Below are 12,421 nucleotides of genomic sequence, written 5' to 3'. Positions count from 1 at the left end.
CTGATACGTCGGGACTTAAAGTAGCCTCTCACCAGTCAATCAAATGTGTTTGCCCAATATCAAACAATAACAAAAAGGCGGGAGGCAGCAGCCCTCTACTCGTGCGGATAGTCGCTGGTCTGGGGAACGTGACAGGGAACAGGGGCAAGAAATTGCGCAAGTCCGGGGTGGCAAAGGGCGGGCGCCAATCGGCTCACACGATTGGAGCTTCTGGAAGCCGAAGAGTCAACGATGTGGGCGGTGGCGAGTGCCGGCCGAAGCTGGCGATAAACTGCCGTTTCATGCTGTGCTATACTTGGGTGCAGCTAGGTACCTCTTAGGTCCCGAGTAATAAGCTGATCGAGCTTGTGGCCCGTGAAAGGGCCAATGCGGAAAGGCAGCGGTTAAGGGGCGTGTGGGTAAAATACTTGCCGGCGCCCCAGCAGCTCCTCGGGACATCTGCCATCTTGGCTAATCCCGGGCCTGATTAAAATCGCTATGCTGCCGGGTAATGCAGAGAGAGCTTGTCCAACCATTGCACAGATTGGCGGTCACCTTGGCTCCCTCTCAAGGTTAAGCTTCGCTCCACTCTATTTTATATGCGGACAATACACGGTCGGTAATCACGTCGGCATCGGCATATAGTCACGATTATACGTGGAATTCCGAGGCTCCGTCTGTGGCGATGGGAGCCGGCAGGCATGGAGGCTAGGAACGCGCTGGTAATTAAAAGAGCCCAGCCTGCACTTGCTTGGCTGTAGCCTCTGCGTCTCTTTGTTTGCTTGGTTCTGCAACTGCACATCTCCTCCGCCGTGACGAATCAGCCTCCTGTCAGCTAGCCAAGATGAAGTCTTTCTCGGTGGCCGCCCTGGCGCTCATCGCCTCTCCGGTCCACGCAGGTCTTCGCTTCGGATGTAGCAGCTTGATTGTTACTCGTCTCGATCCTGTGGTCGAGCCCGGCCGAGCCCCTTCGGCCCATCTTCATCACATTGTCGGCGGAAATGCCTTCAACGTGACCATGACGGGCGATGTTGGCTCGCGAGGCACCTGCACCACCTGTGAGATGGCCGAGGACTTTTCCAACTACTGGACCGCCGTGCTGTACTTCAAGCACCCGACCAACGGCTCGTACCACCGCGTGCCAGTCACCAACAATGCTGCCCTCGCCTCGGGCACCAGGGGAGGAATGACAATCTGTCAGTGCCTGATCGTTCAAGACACAAAAAAAAAACGGAAGAAAAGCTAACCTAGTGCTCACGATCAAAGACTACACTCCTTGTAAGCGACTCTCTGAAATCTTTGGAGGGTTCGATGATGTACTGATTCAGGGTTAGATGACTTCTCCTCGGACAACCTCAAGAAGCAACCCATCACAGCCTTCAAGCCAGTGAGTCTCCCGCACCATATGCCATCACCAAGCGTCACGTCCAATTACTAATGCAAACTCTTCTTCCAGGGCTTCAGAATGACAGTCGGCAGCCCGACCACCAGCACTCTGGCCGCGGCCAAGGGCCACATTGGCTTGCGCTACAACTGCCTCCAGACCCTCATCAACCGGGGCGCGGAGATGGCCGACTTTCCCGACAAGCCCTGCCCGGCCGGCATCTTCACCGTCCACCACTTCCCCGCGTGAGTAGTCAGAGCAGAGCACGAGAACAAGCAGCCCATGCTAACCACACCCTTGTGATACAGATGCTGGGACGGCAAGAACCTCGACAGCCCGGACCACCAGTCGCACATGTACAACACCATCACGCGCGACGGGTTCACCAACGCGCCGGCCTGCCCGGCGTCGCACCCGGTGCGCATGCCGCAGGTGACGTACGAGACGGTGTGGGACACGACCAAGTTCAACAGCCTGTGGCCGTCGGGCACGCCGAACCCGTACGTGTGGAGCTTCGAGGGCAGCAGCGGGTACGGCACGCACGCCGACTACATGTTCGGGTGGAAGGGCGACTCGCTGCAGCGCGCCATGGACAAGGACGGTTGTTTCTATGATGGCTGTGGCACCATCAAGAAGCAGACCATGAACGTCGCCAACCAGTGCACCGTCAAGGACATGGTCAACGAGAACACCGACGGCTGGGTCACCGCGCTGCCGGGCCAGATGGCGTAGAACGGTCACTGGCTGGACACGCTAGACTCGAAGCTGGGCGAGAGAGAAAGCCCAGGCGTGTTTAAGAGAGACTCGGTACGGACTGTCATGGTGATGTTGGGATTTGCTGCTACTATTCTGTCAGGGCGCGCCCGGCTTGGGGCTGTCCCGGTTTAGCCTATATTGTTTACTACATATTTATATATATACCTGTCATTTTCGAGTCCTTTCAAAAGTCTGCGGCGCGTTCCGACGCATGTGTAGGCACTTCTTGTTTGGTGGTAACTAGTTCTAGAATGATGTGGAATCAGGGGTCCATAACACACAAATCCACGCGCACACACATACACGCACACACACATACACGCACACACATACGCAGTCAACCACTTTTGAAATCCCACGATCCCACCCCTCAGATAATCGTGACCGGTATTATAAAAGCCCCCTGCCAAAACGCCGAGTCGATGCCCCAGGCCACGCCGACTCTCTGGAAACGCGCCGGGACGTGCGTAGGGAACTGCTCCTGCAGCCCTGCGCCGGCGCCCGTCCTCTCGCCCTGCAGCGCGATGGCGAACGTGCGCACGCTCCCATCCGGCGACGGCTTGCTGTTCATGCAGCACAACAGCCAAACAACGCGGATTGTCCCCACGGGCGCACAGTCGGTACACAGCGGGACGTCATACCGGATCTCGCCGACCTTGCCGGACCGCCCCGTAGCTGTCGGCCCGTACAGCGTGAGCCGGTCCTGCGCCCCGGGCGAGAAGATGGTGTTTGAGGCGTCCTGCGGCACCGCGTACAGCTCCTGCCGCGTATAGGCCATCCGGACCTTGCCCGCGAGCGTGGCGGAGCCGGTCGGCAGCAGCACGCCGTAGCGGTCCGCCGAGGTCTGCAAAGCCACGTCGACCAGCCGCGGCACGTACGCGGGGTCGGGCTGCGCGTTGAAAGTGTGGTAGTAGCCGTTGACCCACGACAGGTAGTGGACGGGGCCTTTGACCGACGCCCAGGACCAGGTCGGCGCCAGGTAGGTGGGCGGGCGGCTGTGCTGGGCGAGCCCGCGGCCGACGTGCCAGTTGCTCGCCCACAGCAGGCAGTGGGCAAAGTAGGACCGCCACAGCCCCGCACAGTACTCGTCGGCCGTGCTGTTGGCGATGGTCCGGGCGATGCCCGAGAAGGCCGGCAGGATGTCGACCTGGTGGGTCAGCGCGCGGCTGGTGTAACGGTCGACGAGCTCGAACCACGCCAGCCGCTGCCGCGTGGCGTCGTCCAGCGGCGTCGAGTCGTTGATGGGCATGCCCAGCGCCGTCGGCCGCGCCGCCGACCCGCCGTCCAGCAGCCGGCCCACGTCGAACGACGCCGCGTCGCCCCACGGGAACTCGAGGCTCGCCCGCAGCCCGCGGCACTCCCAGCGCACCGTGTCCTTGGAGAAGTGCACAACGCGCGGCGAGAGCTCCCGCTCCTGCAGACACCACCCGCGCGCCGTCAGCGGGTCCGACGACAGCACCTGCCCGACGGGGAACGTGTCTCTGCTCCACAGGCGAAACGTCTTTTCCGCGACTGCGCCCTCCCCATCGACACGGCACAGCAAATCAACAGGCCCGAAGGACCGCACATCATCTACCACACGACAGCCTCCGCGGCCGTCGGCGGACCCAGACGCCGAGACGGTGAAGTGCGCGTGCGAGTAGACGGCGGCCATCTGCGTGGCCTCGCGCTCCCAGTCCTCTCGCGAGTCCTGCACGATGCACAGCGAGTCGATCCACACGTAGCGCGCGGCGACGCGGCGCGCGATGGCCACAAAGTCGCGAAAGGTGCGCGGCAGCGTGCCCGGCGCGATGGCCGCGCGGTGGCGCGCCAGCGTCTGCGCCGTCGTCCGCCCGGCGGCCGGCATCGTCCGGCCCCAGCAGTGGCTCAGCGCGAGGTAGCGGGCGTTTTTGTCTGCCATGTCGGCGCCCAGAACCAGCCGCAGCTCGGGCCTGGCGGCCGTTCCCACGTCGATGAGCCGCGTCGGCAGGAACGGTGTTGCTGTGCCGCAGTCCGTGTGGTGTGCTAGGCAGAGCTCCGACCAACGCCGAATCAGCCGGGACTCGTGAAGCAGGTGGGCGGCGCTGTCTTGGTCTCCCGCCCCCGGGCCAGATGCTGCTTCTTCGCTATCTGCACCGCCACAGGTCAGTTAATTACCTAGTCTGTCTAAGACAGCCACATCATTCGGTTGCGATCCAGGGCAGGGCGATGCACGTACTCCACTCAGCTGGGACGGCAAAGGTGCGGAAGTGGCCCGCCTCCTTCCAGCCGACGCGCACCACCTGCCAGCCAAACTTGGTGCTGCTCAGGCGCACCTGCTCGTCGGGGCTCCACGTCCTCGCCAGCACGTACTTGCCGGCGTGCTCGGAGCCGCTGCTCGCGATGGCATGGAGAACGAGGCGGCACCCGTTGCAGCCTGCCGTGGCCGAGTCTTGCAGCGCGCTGAGCGAGGGCTGGTGGTCGTACGTGCACTGCTCATCGCGGCGGAAGCTGAATAGCTTAGAGGGGATCTTGGCGCAGTATTCGCAGAAACCCATGTTGGCGACAGTCTGTCATTAATTAGTCTAGGGTTTGCTCTGTGGTTGTAGGTGCGAATCAGGCTCTAGGTGTGATGATTCCAAGAGTGTGTAAAATGCCGCTGCTTCCCCGCGGGGGGGTTGGTTCAGCTGGTCCCGCTTCAATCACGAGGCTTGGAAGTAGATGTATCATAATTGGAACAAGAAGATGCTATGGAGCCAATTGTACAGTGCTAATTCGGCGAGAATGTCCGCTACTGCACTAATAGAGATACCTTGAACAATGCTTACGTTACGCAGAAGCCGAGATCGGGCTTGAATCTCTCAGTGTCTCGGATAGGTCCCTACCCAAGATACACGGACAACTACGCTATCGGAAGGGCCGACGACTGAGAGATATGTTTTTGATAATAATGACCAGAAAGACATACCAGAAAATAATGGCCAGAAAGCCATACCAGAATTTCGCCGTTCCGTCACGAATTCCCCAGCGAAGCCCCAACGATGAATCGAATTTCAATTCCAAGCCTGAGACACCTTCGGGAGCGACCATTATATTTGCCTTGCTAGCCTCCAAAGCCCAGCGCCAGCACCGAGCCGTCCCGTCCTGCACCGCCCAGCCACACGATAGCCGTGACGAGGGTAGCCACGGTTGCGGCAGCGATAAAGATGGCAGGCGCCAAGGTGCCGATCATGGCCATGCTCGTGAGCGTAGCAAAGATGCCTCCGGCGGGTGTCCAGGCGCCGTAGGCCCATGACTGAAAGACAGCAGCGGCAGAACCTGTTGTAGTTTATCTATCAGCTCATCATACACTTGGGCTAAAAATTGACAAATTGATAGATTGAGAGGGGAGGAGGGGATAATTACCAGCGCCAACGCCGGCAGGCCCGAAACCCAAACCGAGACCGATAATGCAGACGACGGTGAAAGTGATAACCCAGGCGAGGAAGGCGATAACGACGTCTATTCGCGCCACGTTAGCATCTCTCCCAGTCCCACGCAAGACGCCGGCTGATATTGGGATAAAGAAGAAAACTGAAAACCCACGACGCTGCGAAGCCCACAGGGCGAACTCGCCCCAGTGCTGGACGAGCCACGCCCAGACATCTTCAAGCTGCCCGCCTGGGTCGGAGCTGGCACCACCGGCGAGGGCGGCCAAGACGGGGAGGCGGTCTGCGAAAACGTGTTGGATGGCGACCATTGTTTCAGAAAAGCCCAACTACAGGTCTAGTTTGTCTAGACTTCGGTATGTATCGGCTGGAATTAAATCAAGATCTGGTATGTATCGGCTGGAATTAAATTAAGATCTCAAAGGTTGAGCTGAGATGAAGTCGAAAGGTTTTCTCAAGCCTCCGAGAGATAGACAGATCGTTTGCGGACGGGGGCCTGACAGCGACGAGAGCCTTACAGGGACTGGCGCCAGCGCAGCACGGGCGGGTTTTGTTTGGTCACACAGCGTCAGGCAATCTGCATTATGCACTGAGGCCGACAACGCTAGGCAGAACCGGGTGGTTGGTTGGCCTTGTGGCAAACAGAGCATTTTTGGGTGGGTATTTTGGGTGCGCTGCAGGAAGGGTCGACGACTGAGAGACAAGTTCTGACAAGAATAGGTAGAAAGACTAATGAATAGTGCTCCAGCTCTTGGCCAATAGTAGGGGAAGGTGGCCTCGATCAACCCGACATCTCACAGCATGGCCTGGTCCAAAACGTGGGGTTCTAATTAAAATGACGGGCAAGATGCCAAATCAATAACTGCTTCGGTATCATAACAGCAATGGAATATGTTGCAAAACAAATACGCAGTACCTATTGTCAAAGAAAGCCGAGATAAGTAAAACACCAACCTCCCCGGGCCCACATCGTATTTATTGCCCTTATTCGGTCCAACGCCTGCAGCAGCCAGTAGGTATCCTCGAAATATCACATCGCCACAATTAACCAACCGTATTCGCCATCCACCGCATCACTACGGCTTCTGCTGCCTCTGAAAGCCCATCAAGCCGCCAACACTCTTGACGCCGCTCTGCACGCCGGCAGCAGCCTGCTGGGCGCCCGACGCGGCCCCGCCAGCGACAGCATTGCCAGCCCCGGCAACCGTAGAGCCGCCGGGAACCACGGCCGCAGTGCCGTCGGTGGAGATGTACTCGCCCTTGTTGTCCTTGCCGCTGCGCTCGGCGCGGCTCATGCCCTCGCGCGACGCGAGGTCGCCGACGGACTGTCCGAGTCCGCCCTGACCGATCTGCCCGCTCACGAGATCGTTCACGCCGTCCTGGAGCGTGTCGACCTGCTTCACGCCCGTGACTTTGGTCTTGTCAAGGTTTTCTGCCTCACGGTTGTCAGTTGGCCGATTGGCGAAAAGGGGACTGGGAAGGGATAAAACGTACCGCGGGCGGTGTAGCTGGCCTTGTTGTCCTTGGTAAAGTACCGCAGGTACAGGTCCTCGAGCCAAGGCACCCACTTCTCGTACTGCTTGTTGTATTGATTCTTGGCGGCCTCCATTTTGTCTCGCTAATGCCTTGCCGTTAGCTGAAAGCTTTAAACAAGGCCCACCGGGTCAGTCATGACGATAGGAAGAGGCATAAGCCTATTAAGGCTGTATAGAGACTGTGGGATTGGCTATATCATGATGGGGCATGTGAGTGGCGAGCACGTACATGATACAAGTTTATTCTTTTTCCTCGCTTCTCACAAAATCATGCCAATTTATAGTCTTTGTAAGGCGATGCGCTCGCTGGAATTCTTGCTGCAGAAGAGAGGCAATTAAAATCGAGACGAAGGTCAATACCTATCTGGCTGTCGCTCTGTCGGCCTTTTTATCCCTAGCTACCCACGAAAAGGATCCAAGTTCTGCAGTGGATGATGTGGGGGTGGGGTTTACGTCATGGGCCCTCCCCAGCCACAACTTCCCGGTTTTAGACGTCAAGGATGGCCGCGAGCCTATCAAAAGGGGGTATATCAAGCCACTATAAATCCATATGTCGAAGGGGGGAGGGGGTTTCGATTGCGGGAGGGATTGATCCATACGGATATTCGAAACTTGTTCTTTACGGCCCGCTTCCGTCAGTTTGAAGATGAAGCCGTTTAGAAGATGGACCATATAGGCTTAATCAAATAAGGCCATCTTATTGTTCAGAAGACACGGAAAATTGGTTGAAGAATAAACAGGTGCCTTACCTTCTGAATCACTTTCAATTCGTGTCACGTTGCCATCAAGACCCCCATTGTCGGTGATATGGAGCTGCTCTCTAGTGTCGCACCTTCCACATAGAACACCACCTGCACCCAGTACTCTGAGCGAAGGCGAGCAAAGAAAAGGCACTCCCGGCCACGCTTGCTTTGCCATCCACCCGCTCTTTCCCAGTTGCCACTATGGCATTGCTTCATGAACGCTACCGGCAGCTACGCCCTGAACACAGACCCAGACCCACGGCCTTGGTGCCTGTCGACATTTTCTTCGAGAAAATTTGACACCCATCACCTAAATCTCTTTTCGTCGTCAATCTTTTCGTCGTCAATCTTTTCGTCGTCAATCTTTTCGTCGTCAATCTTTTCGTCGTCAATCTTTTCCCATCTCGAACCCAGATCGTGCATCATTTCCTCGTCGAAACACACGTCGAGGACGATTTCAAACAGACAGACCTAAATAGCAACTTCATTCAAATCTCTTCAACATCGAACCCGAGCCATCCAAGCCCTCTTCGACTATCTAGGTCAGCTCGCGCTAGACTGAAGCCATCTACCGCTTCAGACGCGGTTTGGATAAATAATGGGCTTTGGCCGTGTCCTGTACGTCTTGGCAGCTCTCGTCGTTACTGCTGCCGTCGGCAACGCTAGGCCCTCTCCTAGTCCCTTCCCACGCCGCCGCAGCTGGAACGACACCAGCGCCGGGTCCTGCGATAACGGTTCGGCCTACTCCAAGAGCGGGCACGTCTCGGCCTACTCCAAGAGCGAGCCTGAGCACTTCAGGGAACTGCAAGGCCGTACAGCCCAGCATTACTGCGGCAATGGCTCCTCGCAAGCCGTGTTCACCAGTGAGGGCCCATCCCAAGCCCCCGTTAGCAACGTGCTGTTGCTTGACGACCTGGCATTAGCTGACCGACTGTTATGCTAGCTGGCGACTATGACGACGGCGGCCCAGGCCTCGTGATGCGCGACTTAGACTACACCAACCGGGGGCAGGGGCACTACTACTTCTTTTACGAGAATAACCGCGACGACCGCCCATGGAAGTACACTCTGGTAAGTTGGTGTCTATCACCCCAGCAACTTCTGCTTACACGGTGCATGGCGCCTCGCGCACAGCTCAACCCCGGCGTCGAGGTGTTCATCTCGGTGTGCGCGACGTTTGCCGGGCGCATCGTGCGCGGCAGCCCGGCGGAGAACCTCGACGGCACGGTGGCGCACAACCTGGGGACGTGGGTGGAGGTGGCGTGGGACGGGCCGCCGACGCGGACGTCGTGGGGCGACGTGTCGCTGCTAGAGGGGTGCGACGGGGCGGCGATGCTGGCGGCGACGGACGGCAGCGGCGTGGCGACGGGCTTCAGCGCCAACATCCTCACGGGCGCGCCGTACGCGGCCCTGGCTAGCAAGACGGACGGTGGCGTTGTGCTCGACAAGACGGTCGGCTACGGCGCCAATTTTGCGGCGACACAGTACGAGCTCGGCCTGCTTGACCCGACCACCGACGCCTTCATCGTGCAGGCCTACAAGCCCGTCATCGCCACCACCAATGGCCGCTGGGACTTGACTCTTTATCCGGGGACGTACTGAGCCGCTTGGGCGGTTAGGAGGGTCAGTTGCGGAAGCGGAACGGAGTTGTGATGCTCGTACGGAGATATGATGCTCGTGGTTATTACCCGCCTGCCCCATCTCCAACCCCGTCTTTTCGTTTCGGGTTTGCTTTCCTTCTGTCAGCCAATGTCCCTCGTCTAGTCTCTGCGTCGAGGGATAAGTTTCAACTCTCAACGTCAGGCCGATATATTAGCATTACATCTAGGTGGTCAGATATCCATATGTGAAGAGCTCCTTTTCCCCCTTGAGCTTCTTGATTTTCATTCTCCAGAGCTTTTGTAGCCCGTTGTTTCCCAAAGCTGGATAGGGGAAAAGTGGCCCTCTTGCTTCCACACGCTCCAGCCCTGGTACAATTGTTAGTGCGATAGTACCAGACCACACCTTTGACTCGATGATTCTTTTCCGTCTTCACGAAGTACTGCGACATGAGTTTGGGATGAAAAGGCGTTGGTCTATTTTCTTGAGGCCAATATCACTCTCCGGCACCTCTTCTACAACTACGCACAAGAAAATCCTCCATTTCCATGCCGAGAGTGTGTGCCGCATCAAGCCCGTCTCTCCTTAGACTTCCAGTGATGCTCGATCTGCCCCCCTCCCCCCGTTGCTGCTTCACAGGGCTCTGGTCCCTGCTCAGTTGAAGGAACCAATACCTCCCGAGCACGTTAGGGTGCCATTGTCGTTTCCGATTCCAGTATCTAGTCAACCGACCCCACGACGTCGGTCAGCAGTCTGCCCAAACTCGGACGGGGGGGTGGGGTTTTTCTCAAGATGTGCCACACAATATCAACGTTTCCGGGGATACGTACCGAGGTCGAGATACGACTGGGTGGGTGCGTTGTTCTCGGCACTAACCAGCGGCGAGCACTGGCAGGCAATGCTAGAGCCCTCGACCAAGGCACAGTCCGTGCAGTAGTTGGCGATTTTGCCGCTGCGAGAGAGTTCTAGCTTCTTGGTCACGGAGAAACGGGGTTGCGAGCCGGACGGGACGGAGCTGGGAGAACAGTTTTGGCTGCTTACTAGGGCTCCCACAGCAGATTAGCGGTGGTCTGGTTGATACCGATGCACAGGTTCAAGTCGAGCGTGTTGGCGTGCTTGTAGGAAAGCGTCTCGTCCCTGCAGGTGGCAGAGAGGAAAAAGTTGTCGACGATCTTGATGTTGTCGCACGACTCGGAAAAGTGGCAGAATGTGCCTGGCTTCATGGAAGCCGCGAAGGCACCTCTAAGGGCCAGAGTAATGGCGAGCAGGTAGGAACGCATTTTTGCAAAGCGAATGTGAGGCTGCCCGAGTTTGTGTCTTGAGCTCTGTAGCAGGTAAGGTAGGTATTTGCGGAGACGGTAACAGGAGAAAGAGAGAGGGAGACGAGGCAGGGTAGGAAAGTCGACGACCACAGTTGAGAGAGAGAGAGAGTTGTTGTCAAGGGTAGCGCAAGCGAGCGGGGTGCTGGAAGAAGAAAATTGGATAGGTCAGGTGCCTGAACGAGGTAAGCATTTTCCTGTTTACTAGGAAAGGGGTATAGATAGGATAGAACGACCTGCCTTGCGTTCGCTTCAGGTGCCAGACCTCGGCCAACTCTGATCTGTCTAGCAGGTGAAGTCGAGTTCATATGGAAATAACATAAAAGCCAGTGGTGCCTGAGGGAGGAGAGTTCAATTCTTCTCCCAGCGGCCATGATATTGGCCCACGCGGGCGGATATATCCACATGTTCATTGGCGTTGTGATACGAGAATATGTGCACAGACAGCGGCCGTATCTCGTCTCGTGGAAATAAGACAAGTAACCTCCCAAGTAACCTCTGATATAAGACACGGGTACTTCCGGCAGTCGACTGCCACAAAAGCTGCTCTAGATAGCTGGGCCGACTGTGATGGGTTGGCATGCCAACGAGCAGACGGAGAGACACACGCGTGTTCTAGACCGATTAGCCTGTTGGGATCAAATCTCCATTGTCACCTTGGAGGAAAACAAGAGGGGATCGATAGAACAAATGTCGGGTCTGCTTTAGCGATAATCACCAACATCGGAGCTTTTCGTCGTGGCGCCCAGGACTGACCAAGGCTTGTCTTTGCTTTCTGAACGAAATCCCACGGCAACCAAGCTGCTCTCAGTTACACAGAAATGACAATTCAAATATGCTCCGGTCATGTCGCTAATGCCGCCGATGGGAGACCGTAGAAGCGTGGAGAGGAGAGAACTTAAAGGGCATCGGAAAAGTAATCCGAGGGAGGTTTACACGATTTCAAGATTCTACGATTGTGGAAGGTGCACTCCGTCGCCACGTCATCTCATGTCACTTAAAAGACCAGCACGGCTCTCTCAAGAAGGCACGATTCACACACGCGAACTTCAAGTTCAAATTCTTGTCGCCTTCCTGCTTAAGAGCTCAACACCTTGACAAACGACGGACAGTTGGATATTCAAGGACGTCAGCACGTGTTTCGCAAAAGCCTGACCAAAAACGGCCTGGTCGGTAACCTTAGGCAGGTCCGAGACCTGACCGCCCAAGGACGATGGATGACGTGGGTTGCCAATTTGGCAACAAAATAACACCGCCATGCCCCCACATCCCAATCGAGATTGGAGGGTGTGAGTTTGAAGGGATCGCGGGGTGGCACCTATAGTTCTTTGTGTTTCTGAGCGTTGTGGCTTTTCTGGGTTTCCGGGTTTCCGGGTTTCTGGGTTTTTGGGTTGCTTCTGGGTTGCTTCTGTGTCTTTTCTGTGATTTTCCTTTTGGTTTTCTTCTAGGCCAATAATTTTCGTAGTTTACTCCTTGTATTCCTTGTGTTGTTTGGGCGTCGAGAACCCGGCCATCTTGATTCCATTTGTCTCCGGTTCTCTGTGTGAAGTACCATGGAGACAACCCGCACCTACATACGGTGTTGGGTTTGAGCCCAATTACTACCAGATCCCTAGATATTGCGCATCCTGGATGCCTTCTTGGCGTTGCTGAGGTCGTTGAAGTTGTTATGCTATAGTACGTGGTAGTCCGACCTGAGGCAAGCTCATCCCTAGGCTTA

General features: G+C 56.8%; 6 protein-coding genes across 6 annotated transcripts; 2 read left to right on the top strand and 4 right to left on the bottom strand.

Annotated features, from left to right (window-relative positions):
- Positions 1-823: 823 nt before the first annotated feature.
- B0T26DRAFT_753097 (uncharacterized protein) lies at positions 824-2,095 on the top strand (the record flags this gene model as incomplete). The annotated part of the gene is made up of 5 exons (XM_060445621.1): positions 824-1,175; positions 1,246-1,257; positions 1,314-1,366; positions 1,436-1,608; positions 1,672-2,095. The coding sequence occupies 5 exons, from the start codon at positions 824-826 to the stop codon at positions 2,093-2,095; spliced, it is 1,014 nt and encodes a 337-aa protein (XP_060294242.1).
- A 98-nt stretch (positions 2,096-2,193) lies between these two features.
- B0T26DRAFT_873213 (heterokaryon incompatibility protein-domain-containing protein) lies at positions 2,194-4,805 on the bottom strand. The gene is made up of 2 exons (XM_060447986.1): positions 4,317-4,805; positions 2,194-4,228 (listed from the first exon to the last, which is right to left on the bottom strand). The coding sequence occupies exons 1-2, from the start codon at positions 4,633-4,635 to the stop codon at positions 2,490-2,492; spliced, it is 2,058 nt and encodes a 685-aa protein (XP_060294241.1). The 5' UTR covers positions 4,636-4,805; the 3' UTR covers positions 2,194-2,489.
- Positions 4,806-5,180: 375 nt separating this feature from the next.
- On the bottom strand, positions 5,181-5,816 carry B0T26DRAFT_677322 (uncharacterized protein; the record flags this gene model as incomplete). Its single annotated transcript, XM_060440089.1, has 3 exons — positions 5,181-5,395; positions 5,483-5,578; positions 5,663-5,816. 3 exons carry the CDS (start codon positions 5,814-5,816, stop codon positions 5,181-5,183), a joined length of 465 nt encoding a protein of 154 aa, XP_060294240.1.
- A 545-nt stretch (positions 5,817-6,361) lies between these two features.
- Positions 6,362-7,481, bottom strand: B0T26DRAFT_715685 (uncharacterized protein). The gene is made up of 3 exons (XM_060442244.1): positions 7,270-7,481; positions 7,000-7,148; positions 6,362-6,937 (listed from the first exon to the last, which is right to left on the bottom strand). The coding sequence occupies exons 2-3, from the start codon at positions 7,112-7,114 to the stop codon at positions 6,582-6,584; spliced, it is 471 nt and encodes a 156-aa protein (XP_060294239.1). The 5' UTR covers positions 7,115-7,148; positions 7,270-7,481; the 3' UTR covers positions 6,362-6,581.
- A 1,235-nt stretch (positions 7,482-8,716) lies between these two features.
- B0T26DRAFT_649810 (uncharacterized protein) lies at positions 8,717-9,385 on the top strand (the record flags this gene model as incomplete). The annotated part of the gene is made up of 2 exons (XM_060438125.1): positions 8,717-8,854; positions 8,918-9,385. Coding segments are annotated over 2 exons (606 nt in total), but the record flags the coding sequence as incomplete, so codon positions are not given.
- A 651-nt stretch (positions 9,386-10,036) lies between these two features.
- Positions 10,037-10,662, bottom strand: B0T26DRAFT_648878 (uncharacterized protein; the record flags this gene model as incomplete). The annotated part of the gene is made up of 3 exons (XM_060438039.1): positions 10,037-10,101; positions 10,213-10,334; positions 10,424-10,662. 3 exons carry the CDS (start codon positions 10,660-10,662, stop codon positions 10,037-10,039), a joined length of 426 nt encoding a protein of 141 aa, XP_060294237.1.
- Positions 10,663-12,421: the final 1,759 nt, after the last annotated feature.

This window comes from Lasiosphaeria miniovina (genome assembly GCF_030549165.1).
Source record: "Lasiosphaeria miniovina strain SMH2392-1A chromosome Unknown B0T26scaffold_5, whole genome shotgun sequence".
Taxonomy (NCBI): Eukaryota; Fungi; Ascomycota; class Sordariomycetes; order Sordariales; family Lasiosphaeriaceae; genus Lasiosphaeria; species Lasiosphaeria miniovina.
The sequence above is the reverse complement of the archived record's forward strand: the minus strand, read 5'-3'. Positions and strand labels throughout refer to the sequence as shown.